This window comes from Nerophis ophidion, linkage group LG14 (genome assembly GCF_033978795.1).
Source record: "Nerophis ophidion isolate RoL-2023_Sa linkage group LG14, RoL_Noph_v1.0, whole genome shotgun sequence".
Classification (NCBI taxonomy): domain Eukaryota; kingdom Metazoa; phylum Chordata; class Actinopteri; order Syngnathiformes; family Syngnathidae; genus Nerophis; species Nerophis ophidion.
Window position 1 is genome coordinate 16,462,255 of NC_084624.1, and position 17,685 is coordinate 16,479,939.

The following is a 17,685-nucleotide window of genomic DNA, read 5'->3' on the forward strand; positions in this document are numbered from 1 at the left end:
GTGAACACCACAAAAGGAGTCTTAGAGCCCTCCAGCCAGTGCCTCCATTCTTGCAGCGCCAACACCACAGCGAGTAGCTATATATTGCCGATATCATAATTGCATTACGCTGGGGTCAGGCGGCGTGAGAAGAAGGCACAGGGGTGCAGCCTCTGGTCGGAGGTGTAGCGCTGGGAGAGAACAACCCCCACGCCAGAGTCAGATGCGTCAACCTCGACAAAAAATTGAGAGGAAATGTTAGGGTGGACAATAACTGTTGCAGAGGTGAACAAAGACTTGAGTTTATCAAACGCAGACCGAGTCTCTAAGGTCCATTGTTAATGGTTCGGCTACTGTACTAAAATTGTGGATAAAACGACAATAAAAATTTGCAAAACCTAGAAACCTTTGGAGGTGCTTTCTAGAGGTCGGTGTGGGCCAATCAACCACCGCCTGGATTTTTTTACTCCTATCAACAATAAAACCCAAAAAAGGAACAGACTCCGAATGAAAAACACACTTGTCAGCCTTGACATACAGACGTTTCTCAAGAAGGCGTTGGAGAACTAAGCGGACATGCTGGACGTGTAGTTCAGGGGTAGGCGAGAAAACGAGAATGTCGTGTAAATAAAGTACCACGAAACGGTCGAGCATGTCACGCAGGACTGCATTGATGAGGCCCTGAAAACGGCGGGAGCATTGGTGAGGCCGAAAGACATGACCAGGTATTCAAAATGTCCTAGTGGTGTGTTGAATGCAGTCTTCCATTCATCTCCTTGCTTAATTCTGACTAAGTGATAAGCATTGCAGAGGTCCAATTTGGTGAAAAGTCTAGCAGTGTGTAGTGGGTTGAAAGCTTAGTCTAGAAGCGGGAGAGGGTATTTATTTTTAACAGTTATATTATTGAGGGCACGATAATCAATGGAAGGGCGAAGTGTCTTATCTTTCTTTTCCACAAAGAAAAAAACAGCGGCTAAAGGAGAGTTGGAGGGACGAATAAGACCAGAAGCAAGCGAAGTGGTAATATAGTCCTATAGTGAATCTCTTTTGTGTCTAGAAATATTTTATACTCTCGAAGAAGGGAGTGCAGCACCAGGGAGGAGATCAATACCACAATCATAGGGACGGTGTGGAGGTAACGACACGGCCCTATCCTTGCTAAAAACTTCTTTAAGGTTGTGGTAGGCAGTGGGCACAACCGATAAATCTATGACTTCCTGGATAACGACATGCGGGGACTCAGTGCGAGGACGTGCGGAACGCAGACAATGTGTGTGACAAAAAAATACCCCAGTTAATGATTGTGGCTTTGGACCAGTCAAAATGGGGATTGTGTTTAGATAGCCAGGAAAGCCCGAGCACAACCAGAGCAGAACAAGAAGGAATAGCTACAAAAATGATTGATTCAAAATGGTTACCAGATAATTTAAATGATAACGGCTGAGTCTGATGGGTAACGCTCACCAGGTGGCCTCCGTCGAGGGATCGGACTACTCTAGTTTTGAGTAATCTAACCACGGGTATAGAAAAACGTTTAACAACGGACTCGTCGATAAAATTGTCATCAGAACCAGAGTCAATAAGAGCCCTAATATCCAATATAATATCTGGTCCTTGTCCCAGGCAAGGATGCCCGAGAATAGGAGCCTTGATACAGTCTGACCTGTAGGTGGTAGTAGAGGAGCGGGATCGGTTGCTGGAGAGTGTGCAGCTGGGGTGCGGCGAGGAGGTGGAGCTAGAGAGCGATGAGTAGGTGACGCTTGAGTGCGGGGAGGTGGTGACGCTTGAGTGCGGCGGCGGGCAGGGTGATGAAGACAACGGGAGATGCAGTGCTCAGCTTTGCCGCAATATAAACACAGCTGGAGGCGAAGTCGACGATCTCTCTCAGCTGGAGAGAGATGATTTCCTCCGAGCTGCATGGAATCCTCTTCGCGTGATTTCGGCCGGGTGTCGACACTGGGTATCGGCGCGACTGTAATTTGACGCGCTCCCTGGCCACTCCCACTATGTCTCGGAGGGCGGAGTCTCTGGCGTTGGAACCTCTCTCTCTCCCAGTCAATGAAGCAATTTTCAATCCCCACCGCCAGAGTGACGAGTTCATCGAGGCTGTCGGGAGTCTGCTTCCGGATGCGATCGGCCAATCGGAGAGAGAAGACGCCCGCCAATGCGGAAGTGGGACATCCGCTTTCAGCTGCCAACCTTCTGAATTTGATGGCGAAGTCCGTGACTCTGCGCTGTCCTTGCTGTACGCGTAGTGATGATGGTGCGGCCTCGCGTCCTGGCAACTCGCGTTGAAAAATGCTCTTCATGGCTTTGGAAAAAGCGGCGTGCACACAGAGGATTGGCGTCCCCTTTCTGCGTTGGCCCAGGCAGCTGTCCGGCCACTCAAGTGGGACATAACAAACGCTACGCGGGCTCTTTCCGAGTAAAAGGACTTGGGTAAAAGTTCAAAATAGATCTCACACTGAGTGAGGAAAGGAAGCACGTCACCTGACTCGCCAGATAATGGCTCGGGCTTCGAGAGAGGTGGACAAGCTGCAGGAGGGGGGTCGTCAGGCAACAGAATCTCTGAGGGGCGAGGAAGTCTCCACTGGACTGCTGGGTCGGCTGTAGGAGGGGTCATCGCCTGTAGAGCGGTAAGTACATTTTCCAGTTGTCTTTCTAGCGCATCAAGATGAGCGTCTTGGCGTTCCGGCATGCTGTTGACACATGTGCCAAGTAGGCTAAACTGTTCTACTTGTTGGTCTAGTCTCTTGACCTGTTGGTGCAGAGTTCTTCTGACCGGGTCGGTCTCTGCGGGGTCCATGATGTGGCCGGGTCAAGTGGGGGTGACCCCGGGATGCAGAGATGGGAGGCTAGGTAGAATTATAATAAAATAATAATTTAATAAGTCCAAAAGTTCAACAAACGGCGATGGGGCAGAAAAGGCACACTATGTACACTAAATAAAACAGCTTCCCCAGTGGTCGGCAGTGGAAACGCCAGGGCGCCCTAGGGCGCAGGGTAAAAGTCTCTACTGCCTCAAGGAGACTAGAAACCAAACACAACAAAGTTAGGCAAAACACAAATGAAGGAAAAACAACATACCAAGGCTGGTGAGGTAAAAGGGGCGTCTGCACGTGGGAGATACAGGAAACAATAACCAGCAGGACCCAGCTGTCGGTGAGGAGCTTAAATACACCTCAGTAGGGATTAGTTGCAGGTGTGCCTCGCTGGGGACTAATTACTGAAGAAAACACCATAAACAAGGAAAAGACAGGGAAATGACAAAACACGACACTAAAGTAGATTTTCCTTTATTCTGACAGGTGACAGTTGAAACAAAATAAATACATAACTGAGAAACAAAATAAATAAATACATAACAATATTTATTTACTCCTCTCTGAGCTGCAACCTTATCGTGGTAGAGGAATTTGCGTGTCCCAATGATCCTAGGAGCTATGTTGCCCGGGGGCATAAAGCTCCCTGTTAGGGTCTCCCAAGGCAAACAGGTTTTAGGTGAGGGATCAGACAAAGAGCAGCTCGAAGACCTTTATGAAGAAGAAAAATCATGGACCCAGATTTCCCTTTGGCCCGGAGGTGGGGCACGATGGCGAGCGCCTGGTGGCCGGGCCTGTTCTCATGGGGCCCGGCCGGGCACAGCCCGAAGAGGCAACGTGGGTCACCCCTCCAATGGGCTCACCACCCATAGCAGGGGCCATATAGGTCGGGTGCAATGTGAGCTGGGCGTCAGCCGAAGGCAGGGCACTTGGCGGTCCGATCCTCGGCTACAGAAACTAGCTCTTGGGACGTGGAACGTCACGTCACTGGGGGGGAAAGAGCCTGAGCTAGTGCGCGAAGTCGAGAAATTCCGGCTGGATATAGTCGGACTCACTTCGACGCACAGCAAGGGCTCTGGAACCACTTCTCTCGAGAGGGATTGGACCCTCTTCCACTCTGGCGTTGCCGGCAGTGAGAGGCGACGGGCTGGGGTGGCAATTCTTGTTTCCCCCCGGCTCAAAGCCTGTACGTTGGAGTTCAACCCGGTGGACGAATGGGTAGCCTCCCTCCGCCTTCGGGTGGGGGGACGGGTCCTGACTGTTGTTTGTGCTTATGCACCAAACAGCAGTTCAGAGTACCCACCCTTTTTGGGAACACTCGAGGGAGTACTGGAAAGTGCTCCCCCTGGTGATTCCCTTGTCCTACTGGGAGACTTCAACGCTCACGTTGGCAACGACAGTGAAACCTGGAGAGGCGTGATTGGGAAGAATGGCCGCCCGGATCTGAACCCGAGTGGTGTTTTGTTATTGGACTTTTGTGCTCGTCACAGTTTGTCTATAACAAACACCATGTTCAAACATAAGGGTGTCCATATGTGCACTTGGCACCAAGACACCCTAGGCCGCAGTTCCATGATCAACTTTGTAGTTGTGTCATCGGATTTGCGGCCTCATGTTTTGGACACTCGGGTGAAGAGAGGGGCAGAGCTTTCTACCGATCACCACCTGGTGGTGAGTTGGCTGCAATGGTGGGGGAGGATGCCGGACAGACCTGGGAGGCCCAAACGCATTGTGAGGGTCTGCTGGGAACGTCTGGCAGAGTCTCCTGTCAGACAAAGTTTCAATTCCCACCTCCGGAAGAACTTTGAACATGTCACGAGGGAGGTGCTGGACATTGAGTCCGAGTGGACCATGTTCCGCACCTCTATTGTCGAGGCGGCAGATCGGAGCTGTGGCCGCAAGGTAGTTGGTGCCTGTCGGGGCGGAAATCCTAAAACCCCTTGGTGGACACCAGCGGTGAAGGATGCCGTCAAGCTGAAGAAGGAGTCCTATCGGGTCCTTTTGGCTCATAGGACTCCGGAGGCAGTGGACAGGTACCGACAGGCCAAGCGGTGTGCAGCTTCAGCGGTCGCGGAGGCAAAAACTCGGACATGGGAGGAGTTCGGGGAAGCCATGGAAAACGACTTCCGGACGGCTTCGAAGCGATTCTGGACCACCGCCCGCCGCCTCAGGAAGGGGAAGCAGTGCACTATCAACACCGTGTATGGTGCGGATGGTGTTCTGCTGACCTCAACTGCGGATGTTGTGGATAGGTGGAAGGAATACTTCGAAGACCTCCTCAATCCCACCAACACGTCTTCCTATGAGGATGCAGTGCCTGGGGAATTTTTGGTGGACTCTCCTATTTCTGGGTCCGAGGTCGCTGAGGTAGTTAAAAAGCTCCTCGGTGGCAAGGCCCCAGGGGTGGAAGAGAGCCGACCGGAGTTCCTTAAGGCTCTGGATGCTGTGGGGCTGTCTTGGTTGACAAGACTTTGCAGCATCGCGTGGACATCGGGGGCGGTACCTCTGGATTGGCAGACCGGGGTGGTGGTTCCTCTCTTTAAGAAGGGGGACCGGAGGGTGTGTTCCAACTATCGTGGGATCACACTCCTCAGCCTTCCCGGTAAGGTTTATTCAGGTGTACTGGAGAGGAAGCTACGTCGGATAGTCGAACCTCGGATTGAGGAGGACCAGGGTGGTTTTCGTCCTGGTCGTGGAACTGTGGACCAGCTCTATACTCTCGGCAGGGTTCTTGAGGGTGCATGGAAGTTAGCCCAACCAGTCTACATGTGCTTTGTGGACTTGGAGAAGGCATTCGACCGTGTCCCTCGGGAAGTCCTGTGGGGAGTGCTCAGAGAGTATGGGGTATCGGACTGTCTTATTGTGGCGGTCCGTTCCCTGTACGATCAGTGCCAGAGCTTGGTCCGCATTGCCGGCAGTAAGGCGAACACATTTCCAGTGAGGGTTGGACTCCGCCAAGGCTGTCCTTTGTCACCAATTCTGTTCATAACTTTTATGGACAGAATTTCTAGGCGCAGTCAAGGCGTTGAGGGGTTCCGGTTTGGTAACCGCAGGATTAGGTCTCTGCTTTTTGCAGATGATGTGGTCCTGATGACTTCATCTGACCGGGATCTTCAGCTCTTGCTGGATCGGTTCGCAGCCGAGTGTGAAGCGACCGGAATGAGAATCGGCACCTCCAAGTCCGAGTCCATGGTTCTCGCCCGGAAAAGGGTGGAATGCCATCTCCGGGTTGGGGAGGAGACCCTGCCCCAAGTGGAGGAGTTCAAGTACCTAGGAGTTTTGTTCACGAGTGAGGGAAGAGTGGATCGTGAGATCGACAGGCGGATCGGTGCGGCGTCTTCAGTAATGCGGACGTTGTACCGATCTGTTGTGGTGAAGAAGGAGCTGAGCCGGAAGGCAAAGCTCTCAATTTACCGGTCGATCTATGTTCCCATCCTCACCTATGGTCATGAGCTTTGGGTCATGACCGAAAGGATAAGATCACGGGTACAAGCGGCCGAAATGAGTTTCCTCCGCCGTGTGGCGGGGCTCTCCCTTAGAGATAGGGTGAGAAGCTCTGCCATCCGGGAGGGACTCAAAGTAAAGTCGCTGCTCCTTCACATCGAGAGGAGCCAGATGAGGTGGTTCGGGCATCTGGTCAGGATGTCACCCGAACGCCTCCCTAGGGAGGTGTTTAGGGCACGTCCAACCGGTAGGAGGCCACGGGGAAGACCCAGGACACGTTGGGAAGACTATGTCTCCCGGCTGGCCTGGGAACGCCTCGGGATCCCCCGGGAAGAGCTAGACGAAGTGGCTGGGGAGAGGGAAGTCTGGGTTTCCCTGCTTAGGCTGTTGCCCCCGCGACCCGACCTCGGATAAGCGGAAGATGATGGATGGATGGATGGATAACAATATTTACTGTGTCATTATCGTAATAATGGCGTGTGTCTTGTTACAGCCCTCCCATCGTCCCTGGACGTCGGTCCAGTACGCAGTAGAGGCTGCCATTGCTGCTGGGTACCGCCACATCGACACGGCCTGCTGCTATGGTAACCAAGTGGACATTGGCAAGGCTCTGCACTCAAAGATGCAGCAGGGCATCATCAGACGCCAAGACATGTTCATTGTCAGCAAGGCAGGTGGTTGAGTAAACAATAACAAGTGGTATTGGGGTGGCATGAAGGCAAAGCATTCTTTCTGTATTAGTGTGTTTATTCATTAATATCAGATTCTTACCATATTTTACGGACTATAAGGTGCACTTATAATACTTTTATTTTCTCAAAAATCGACACTGCGCCTTCTAACTAGGGCTGGGTATCGTTTGAATTTGAACGATTCAGATTCCGATTCCGATTCTTTGTTTCGATTCCGATTCCTGACGATTCTCGATTCCGATTTTTTCTTTAAAGAAAGAATCGGAAAATCGAAAAATATATGCCTTCTCAGGCAGGATGCGTGAGCGTTCTGGACAGATAGTGTCTCCTGTCGCAGACGGGACACGCATTTATTTGTACTCCATGAACTCGGAGGTGCTTCATCATGTTCGACGTGCACCCTCCTAAGCACGAAACAGTCCTGTCGCACGTGTTACATTTCGCCGATATTTCATTTTTTTTAGTAAAATAAAGCCACACTTTCGACCGTCGACGGCCGCTATATCCATGCTTGACTGACTCGTTCGGCTACATAGGCTCGGCTATGCTAACACTTCCGGCGGTGGGCGCTTCTTCGTTGGTGTTCAGCGGCTTCTTCTTCCGGGTCGGCGGACTTATTATTTTTTTCCGGTCGGTGGACTGGGTATAGAAACTAGGAATCGAAATTTAAACTTTTGAACGATTCCGGGATATTCGGAAAGTTAGTTCCGGTTCCAATCGATACTCTATACTCGATACCCAACCCTACTACTAATAATTTTGGTTGTGCTTACCAACCTCTATTTTTTTTGTACATGGTGTAACGATAAGTGTAACCAGTAGATAGCAGTCACACATAGGAATTATGTGCAGACTGCAATATGACGCCAGTAAACAACACCGAAACTTTGAATGTTCCATTGAGAATATAGAACATTAGACACGGCGCTCAAAAAGCTATGAAGCCACGCCACTTGATGGATTGTCGGCGCATTACGGCTATAGTCAGACGTACTCTTCTACATAGGAGTATTAAGGCACCTTATTAGCAGACATTTTATCGGGCGCTTTGTTTTGCAATATTATACAAAACCAACTTTTCTTACCTTCTGTTACCTGATGATGTGTATTTGGGATCTGCATAAGTCCTGAAAATGTGTGAGTGTCCGCCTTTGTAGTCCGTGTCGATTAGCTTTTTCTTGTTCTTTACTTTCTTGTTGTGGGACTTTCATCCTGTGCTGTTTCCATTTCTGAGTAGAGTATAGTTCTAACATATGTCTGTCAGTAGACTCTCTATGGAAGCGCTAAAAACAACCGGTGTAGTGCGTTTACAGTATTCACCCACGGAACTTTAGTTATTAAAGTTCCGGTCGGACGTTTTTTCACGGGACACATTTCTGGTGTTGTTGTTGCACTAGCGAGCCACGGATAAGGAGTTGCTGCTCTGGTATTGATTTAAGTAAAGTCTAAATGTCATTAAAACAGTTAACTCCATCTTTTGACACTTCTTCCACTTCTGTCCTTGCATGCTACACCGCTACAACAAAAATGATGGGGAGAAGACACGTTTGAAAGTCAGCCACGTAAATAAGACCGCCCACAAAATGGAGCATCCTGAAGTGACTATCAGAAAGCGACTTGAAGATGATCTGTAAAACATCTTCTATGCAACATTTTGACCAAAGAACCACCATTACATGTTATGTAAGGAAATGTTTTCAATGTAGAAAAATATTGTAATATGACCCCTTTAATGCGGCTTATAATCCAGTGCGCCTTTTGTAAGAAAATAGACATGAATAGACTCGCTCATCGGCAGTGCGCCTTATAATCCGGTGCACCCTACGGTACGGATAATATGGTAATAGGATATAAATTCAGATGGAGCGTGAGGGAAAAAATCAGTCTTTCTAATCAGTGTCAATGTTGTATGTACATTTAAACACATTTAAGTCGACATATGACTGACTCATGTCGACATTAGTGGTTGCTGACATCAGCAAAACTTTCCATTGCTTGCACATTTTCTTGTGGATTTGTTCAGAGACTTGAGATAATAAAGGATGTTTTGTTGGTCAACATACGTAATCGACCACTTTTGTCAACTTAAAACTAGAGGCTTATTTTTACTTTCAGTTAGGTTTTATGTCTTGACCTAAATGTCTTCCACTGTCAAAAAACTCCTGTCTTATGTCCTTCTTCCTGTTCTGGTATTTTTTTCTCTCAGAAAGTATTTAAAATAAAAGAAAGCCAATAAAAGTCACGTTATTGGAAGTTATCTGTCTTTGCAGTGTACTTGTTGTGCGCTTGAAGACATCCCAAAGTGCTTTAATACATCACTGACAGAACTGCAACTGGACTACTTGGACCTGTTTCTGCTGCAGTGCAATACTGGACTCAAAGTTAGTCTTTATTTTTTTATTTATATCGGGGTTTTTTTCTCTTTTTAACAGCCATTCTGTACAATGTATGTACAATATATTTGCGATGTATGTACAGTACACTGTATGTACAACGTATGTATGTATAGTGTATGTATTATATATGTGCAATGTATGAACAATGTGAAAATATGTACATTATATGTACAGTGCATGTACTGTAAAATATATGTACAATGTATGCACAGATGGAGACAGAAATTTATATGATTCCGATTTTAATACCACTTTCGATTCCACTTTATGGTTCTTATTGATTCTCGTTTGGACATAAGGATAGCAAACGAGTTTATTTGTTTGGTTTAGAAAAAAAACATGTGCATACAAACTCTAAAGTGAGGTCCTAAAAGACCCACCACCTTGATGGGATGCCAGAAAAATATTTAGTTTTGGAAATAAGTACAATAAAACAATAAAATACATATTCTACTGTAGTAATAAACATAATACATCGTAAATTATTATGTAACAAATGACAATTACACAAATATGTTAAATAACATTGTGCCGTTAGGAGTGCATGTCTGATGCATGGGCTGTTTAACACCTCTAATTTTGTTGCTTTTTAATGTGCTTACTGTCTAATAAGTTGTTATGAATATTAATGTTCTTCATTGTCTCCTTAGAAAACAAGTGATGATTTCTTCAGGAATGAAGGAACGATTTTTACTTCTGATGTCGACTACGTGGAGTTATGGAGGGTAAGGTACCTTGCTACGTTCTGTTATTATATATTTCATATTGTGACATTGTCTAATACATTTTATATTGTCATATTCTCTAATATATTTTATATTACCACATTGTATTGTATAATTATTATTATATTTCAGATAATAATCATGTAACAAGCTTGCTTACGCACATGGCCTTTCCTTTTAACAACACTCAGTAAACGTTTGGGAACTAAGGAGACCAATTTTTGAAGCTTTTTAGGTGGAATTCTTTCCGATTCTTGTTTGATGTACAGCTTAAGTTGTTCAACAGTCCAGGGTCTCTGTTGTGGTATTTTGGGCTTCATGCTGCGGGAGACAGATCTGGACTACAGGCAGACCAGTTTAGTACCCGCTAGAGATGCGCGAATAGGCAATTACATCATCCGCATCCGGTTCACCAAAGTCGTCATCCACCCGAACCAACATTTAATCAGGATCGTACCCGCCCGCTGAAGTACATCAGAAGTTGTCCGCCTCTATCACTCACAGAGCTATTTAAACCTATTTCACAGAGTAATGATGACAATTGGAGCCGCTAACGTCCCCACGAATATACAATAGCGTTCAACCTGATTACTAGAATATGGGCATGCTGTGAAGCCATTTCTTTTGACACCTTAAACAACATGTACGAACCGATTGTTGGATCGTCACCATGTTGTGTCACCATGTTGCATGCAGTTTCCGCAATTCCACGTTCAAGATTGAAAGGCATACTGGGTGATACAGAGTACACTGATGGTTGTAATATAAACAACTTTAACACTCACTAATATGCGCCACGCTGTGAAGCCACACCTAACAAGATTGACAAACACATTTCTGGAGAACATCCTCACAGTAACACAACATAAACGCAACACAATAAATACCCATAATCCTTTGTATTCATGACACTTCCTGAATATATTTTACACCCCCGCGCCCCAACCCCGCCCACCTTACCGACGCACGGGTTGTATAAAATAGTCAGGAAGTGTCATTAATACAAAGGATTATGGGTATTTGTTGTGTTGCGTTTATGTTGTGTTACTGTGAGGATGTTCTCCCGAAATGTGTTTGTCGTTCTTAATTGGTGTGGCTTCACAGTGTGGCACATATTACTAAGAGTGTTAAAATTGTTTATATCACAACCCTTAGTGTACTCTGTGTCACCCAGTATGCCTTGCAGTCGTGTGCGGTTTGCCGCGGAAGCCACACACAACATGATGCCCGAACTGACAAGCAGATCGTACATGTTGTAGTAGGTGTCAAAGCCAATGGCTTTCATAGCACGCCCTACTACTTATTATCTGGGTGACTGCCGGCAGTCATTTAGGAGAATAATAGCGTCCTTTATTGTTTTCTTCACTTTACAACACGGGTCTTAAATGGATCTTTGAATGGCAAAGGATACCGATCACAGAACCATGCATATCAAATATTTTTGGATGGTTCAACTGCCACGCGCCCGAATCTAATTAAAATCAATTTTTTCGTCATGTCTACCGCCCGACCCACGGTTTATCCGCGGACTCCGCGGATGAGACCGCAAACCGCGCATCTCTAGTACCCGCACTATTTTACTACGAAGTCCTGCTATTGTAACACGTGCAGAATGTGGCTTGGCACTGTCTTGCTGAACTAAGCAGGGGCGTTCCATGAAAAAGACATTGCTTGGATGGCAACATACTGTATGTTGCTCCAAAACCTGTATGTACCTTTCAGCATTAAAGGTGCCTTCACAGATGTTAGTTACCCATGCCTTTGGCACTAATACAACCCTAAACCATCACAGATTCTGGCTTTTGAACTTTGCGCCTACAACAATCCGCATGGTTCTTTTCCTCTTCGGTCCGTAGGACACAACGTCCATAGATCCATCCATTTTCTACCGCTTATTCCCTTTGGGGTCGCGGGGGGCGCCGGTGCCTATCTCAGCTACAATCGGGCGGAAGGCGCTTACACCTTGGATAAGTCGCCACCTCATCGCAGGGCCAACACAGATAGACCGACAACAATCACACTCACATTCACACACTAGGGCCAATTTAGTGTTGCCAATCAACCTATCCCCAGGTGCATGTCTTTGGTAGTGAGAGGAAGCCGGAGTACCCAGAGGGAACCCACGCATTCACCGGGAGGACATGCAAACTCCACACAGAAAGATCCCGAGCCCGGGATTGAACCCAGGACTACTCAGGACCTTTGTATTGTGAGGCAGACGCACAAACCCCTCTGCCACTGTGCTGCCCCGACAGGACGTCCCCAGTTTTCAAAAAAAATTTGAAACGTGGACTCGTCAGACCACAGAACACTTTTCCACTTTGCATCAGTCTATCTTAGGTGAGCTCACTTACAGATGTAGGGACAAACTGAAATTACAAACAGTGGTTTTCTGAAGTGTTCCGGAACCCATTTGGTGATATCCTTTACACACTGATGTCTCTTTTTGATGCAGTACTGCCTCAGCGATCGAAGGTCACGGCTTTGCCGCTTACGTGCAGTGATTTCTCCAGATTCTCTGAATCTTTTGATGATATTACGGGGACTGTAGATGATGAAATCCCTAAATTCCTTGCAATAGTTCATTGAGAAATGTTGTTCTTGAACTGTTGGAAAATTAGCTCAGGCATTTGTTCACAAAGTGGTGACCCTCGCCCCATCCCTGTTTGTGAATGACTTAGCATTTCATGGAAACTGCTTTTATATGCAATTATTGCACCCAGCTGTTCCCAATCAACCTTTTCACCTGTGGCATGTTTCAAATAAGTATTTGATGAGCATTCCTCAACTTTCTCAGTCTTTCTTGCCACTTATGCCAGCTTTTTTGAAACATGTTGCAGGCATCAAATTCTAGATGAGCTAAAAACATTTTACAAAAAATAACGTTTTCCAGTTTCAACGTTAAATATCTTGTCTTTGCAGTCTATTCAATTGAATATAGGTTGAAAAGGATTGGCAAATCCTTGTATTCTGTTTTTATTTATGATTTACACAATGTACCAACTTAACTGGTTTTGCATCTTCTACATGCTGAAAGTATTAAAGCATTTTATATAGTCAACGTTCCCTCTAAGGTGCGTGCCTGCGCAATTGCGCATTGCCACACTCCCTCTGTGCACAGGAAATTTATGCTGCGCACAAAATCAAATATTATCTGAACTATAAACAAAACAAACAGATAACAATTTGTTCTGTGATAAATATTATAGTGACTTACTCAATTGACAGTTGTCCGGGGCGGGAAACGTTTCCAGTTGATTTGGGTGAGCGAACCATTTATTTCGGCTTAGCTTGGCTCAAAGTTCCACATTTGCAGCGGGACGAAGTCACGCCGACCTGTCCCTCTCAGCTTCCGTCTGCTCCTGTCACACCTATGGATCTTGTTTTGTGTTGTTATGTTTTTGATTTTGGACAATCAGTCACGTTTTGCACTTCCTGGTTTTGTTTCCATGCCAACCTCATTAGTTTTATCCTAGTCACGCCCCTGCCCTCAGTCCTGCACCTGTTCCTAATTATCACAGCCACTACTTAAATCATTTTCTTTCTGTCCATCAGTCTGGGATTTCTGTCCATCAGTCTTGCATTCTGCTTCATGCCACATTTCTATCACAAACCTCCACGCCTTGCCACGCTGCTAAACATTTGGACCACGCCACGTAAGATCCATGTATTCTTTCGCCTAAGTGCTGTTTTTTTTGGTTTATTGTTAGCATCTTTTGTTCATTTAAAGATAGCCATTCCATTGTGCTGTTTTTGTTAACGTTTTCGCCTATATTATCCGCCATCGAGCGTGCTTTTTGTTTTGCCTTTTGTATTTAAATAACAAATAAAAATTTTTTACTTACATTCATGCCTGATTCGTCCCACATCATCCTTGCATCGAGGAAGCACAAACACCCACAGCTCAAGCCTGACAGAAAAATCCCAGCAAAAGGGCTTCCTCGCAAATGATGTGGAAGAAATACTCCTCACGGAAGCGGACAAGCAGGAGATGTTCCTTCGGCTCGTCGCAGACGCTCAGCCATGGGCGCACGAGGACGAAGAGGAGTTGAGCGAGGAAGAGCTTCCTCCCGGCGCGGTGGAAGCATGGAGCCAACTTCTGGCGAAAGTGGCGGATGCAGAGGACCGCTTCCGCCCCCACTCACGGGCCATCCGGATGTCCTCCCCAGCACCTGGCTCATCGCGCAGTCACGACACACCCCCTGGGACGCGAGCGCCCCGGCGGTGGCCCGGAGCAGCGCACAGACACGCGCAGAAGAGGGGCAGGACTTATCCCTCAACGCTGACTGACAGGCTCGCCCCGTGCGACTTTTTCTCCCCTCCCAAGGCACACATTTTTTTTCCTGCAGATAATCAAAATAAGTCCAAAGTTCATGCCACGCCCCCCAGGACTCAAGCCCCCCCCCAAGCCACAAGAATGTTTTTCAAAAAATCAAACCAAGACAAATAAAAGCAAAGGACAATTTAGAGAATTTAAAGGGGAAGATTCTGCCCTCCTCCTTACCGCCCTCCGCCCTCCCCAAAACACTGTTCCAGCTCATGGTCAGAGTGTCTGGGAGTCACTCCTTGAGGGGGGGGCTGGGGCTGGGAGTTTGTTGGTTGATTCTGCCCAGTGCATTGCCAAGCCACAGCGACCAGCAAGTTCCCCACTTCCATTTTTTCAACCTGCCAAGCCACAGCGGCCAACACGGCCACCTCCACCAGTCCTTCGGCCTGCTAAGCCGCAGCTTCCAGCGAGGCCACCTGCGTCAAGTCCAAGACAAAGTCCACGTCCAGCTCCAAGACCGAGTCCACGTCAAAGTCCAAGTCCGATGCTAGCACCAAGACCAAGTCCGATGCTAGCACCAAGTCCAAGGCTAGCACCACGACCTGCTCCACGGCTAGCACCGCGACCAAGTCCAAGGCTAGCGCCACGACCTGCTCCACGTCAAAGTCCTCGTCCACGGCTGGTACCAGTGCCAGCTCCACGTACCCAAGCGCCGCCAGCGTCAGCTCCACGTTGTCGCCTAGCGCCGCCAGCGCCTGCTCCACGTCGCCAAGCGCCGCCAGTGCCGCCAGTCCACGTCGACAGCCAAGTCCACGTCGGCCACGGATGTGGTTGCTACGTGGTCGTCCGCCACGCCCTCCTCGTCGGCCACAGTTGTGGCCGCTACGTGGTCGTCCGCCTCGGTCCTCCACGCGTCGCCGCCACCTGACCTTGCCCCGTTGGATACGGGGACACGTGGTTTGGCGATCCACCGCCATGTCCCCCTCCCGCCCTCCCATGACTCTCGATCATAGTTTTTTGTTTTTTGTTTTTGGACATCTGGGAGCTGTCTTTAACGGGGGGGCTCTGTCACACCTATGGATCTTGTTTTGTCTTGTTATGTTTTTGATTTTGGACAATCAGTCACGTTTTGCACTTCCTGGTTTTGTTTCCATGCCAACCTCATTATTTTTATCCTAGTCACGCCCCTGCCCTCAGTCCCGCACCTGTTCCTAATTATCACAGCCACTACTTAAATCATTTTCTTTCTGTCCATCAGTCTGGGATTTCTGTCCATCAGTCTTGCATTCTGCTTCATGCCACATTTCTATCACAAACCTCCACGCCTTGCCACGCTGCTAAACATTTGGACCACGCCACGTAGGATCCATGTATTCTTTCGCCTAAGTGCTGTTTTTTTTGGTTTATTGTTAGCATCTTTTGTTCATTTATAGATAGCCATGCCATTTTGCTGTTTTTGTTAACGTTTTAGCATATATTATCCGCCATCGAGCGTGCTTTTTGTTTTGCCTTTTGTATTTAAATAAATAAAAAAAATGTACTTACATTCATGCCTGATTCGTCCCACATCATCCTTGCATCGAGGAAGCACAAACACCCACAGCTCAAGCCTGACAGCTCCAATGTTTCACCCTCTGTTCGAGCTCGCTTCTATAAGCAGCAGTTCATCTTCTGTATGTTCAGCTTCAAAAAGATTAGGTGGTGAATCCTCCAAAAATAGCCATATTGTACGTGTCAGTACCTCAGTTGTCTTGCACTTACGGCAGACAGATACCGAAAGGTTACTGTCTGCCATGAGTGCAATTTATATACGTTTGTTTCCGGAAGTATGGACACACATTTGTCAGAAGTACGCTGCTATAGAAACAGAAATAAATGCGCAGAGGAAATAAGTATTGGTATTGCATTAAATGACCAAAATAGGGTTATTATTGTACATATTACATATAAAAAGTGTCATTGAACTTTTACATTTGGCACCCCATACTGAGTTTTTACTTGCTTATGTTGTTTTTTGGATTTCTATGAGGAAATCTATGCGACTCTTTTTCATTGAGGCACTAACTACGACAGCAGACAGTTCACTTTACATCTGTCGGCAAATTCATTGTTGTCTGAGATGAGCCCAATGAGGATGGTGTTATCCACAAACTTAATCAGTTTTTGGAACTGGTGACTGGAGTTGAAGCAGTTTGTATACAAAAAGAAGAGCAGGCGGGAAGTACACAGCATTGTGGGGATCCGGTACTACAGTAAATGGTGTCCGACATAGTCATCGCCAGCCACACATGCTGCTTCCAGGCTGTTAAGTAGTCAATGATCCACCTGCATTTGGAATCGGGGCATGGAGCTGGGAGAGCTTGTCTTGTAGACCAGTCGAGAGAATGGTTTTACTTGCGTGAAGTTGGCACTTTGCCCCTTGCAAAATTCTGTTAAAATAGTCTCATTCATTTGTGTTGGTTTGTGCCATTGAAATGGTTGTTTGTGCTACTTTTTTCGAGTCAATAAAGATTATTTCATAGGTCAATTAAAGTTTAGCCATACCCCTTTTGTCCAAATTGAACCAAAATAAAATTTTAGTTTGTGCTAAGTTTCGGGAGAACATCCTCACTGTAACACAACATAAACAGAACAGAACAAATACCCAGAATCCCATGCATCCCTAACTCTTCCTGTCAACATTATACACCCCCCTTGTCATTCTTGTTTGGTGTGGGTTCACAGTGAGGCACATATTAGTAAGAGTGTTAAAGTTGTTTATATCACAACCTTCAGTGTAACTTGTACGGCTGTTGAGCAAGTATGCCTTGCAATCTCGTTCGTGAGATACCAGAAGCAGCGAAATGCATGCTTCTGACCGGCACGCAAATACTATGGTGTAAAAGCGGGCGCGATGACATGTTGTAGAGGATGTCAAAAGTATAGCCATCACGGCACGCCCTCAATATTGTAGTCGGGGTGAAAACCGAGAATGTTAGCCCCGGGTATTTCCGGGAAAGGCACCAAAGTCCGGAAACCTTCACAAATAATCGGGGGGATTGGCGACTATGCAGCTGAGCCACATCAGAGTGGCCAAAGAGCCGCAAGCGGCTCCGGAGCCGTGGGTTGCTGACCCCTCCTCTCGAGACTCCAAAAAGGGCGGCTACTCTGAACTACACTTTGTTGCGTGGAGGGAAACTACCCTCTCGTCCACCTGGTTAAATTCTAACTTACAGACTCTGAGCCGTGGTGCAACAAATAGCGCCATCCCCGCTCATCGCCTCTCACTGCTGGCAACGCTTGACTGAAAGAGAGTCCAGCCCCTCTCGAGAAGACAGGTTCCAGAGCCCTTGATGTTGGTCGAGGTGATACCGACTAGAT

At 47.2% G+C, this 17,685-nt stretch overlaps 1 protein-coding gene across 5 annotated transcripts in view; it reads left to right on the forward strand.

The window, feature by feature from the left end:
- zgc:56622 (uncharacterized protein LOC326033 homolog) overlaps nucleotides 1–17,685 on the forward strand; it is a 65,235-nt gene that overhangs the window by 25,229 nt on the left and 22,321 nt on the right. The window contains exons 1-6 of one of the 5 annotated variants that reach the window (XM_061919976.1): nucleotides 6,781–6,919; nucleotides 8,479–8,620; nucleotides 9,208–9,318; nucleotides 9,984–10,058; nucleotides 13,614–13,714; nucleotides 13,947–15,871. In XM_061919976.1, coding sequence (XP_061775960.1) covers nucleotides 8,561–8,620; nucleotides 9,208–9,318; nucleotides 9,984–10,058; nucleotides 13,614–13,714; nucleotides 13,947–14,508 — 909 coding nt within the window. In that variant the 5' untranslated portion in view covers nucleotides 6,781–6,919; nucleotides 8,479–8,560 and the 3' untranslated portion in view covers nucleotides 14,509–15,871. Of the gene's footprint in view, nucleotides 1–6,738; nucleotides 6,920–8,478; nucleotides 8,621–9,207; nucleotides 9,319–9,983; nucleotides 10,059–13,613; nucleotides 13,715–13,946; nucleotides 15,872–17,685 lie in introns of those variants that run through there. The other 4 variants (XM_061919972.1, XM_061919973.1, XM_061919974.1 and 1 more) reach the window with 4 other exon arrangements.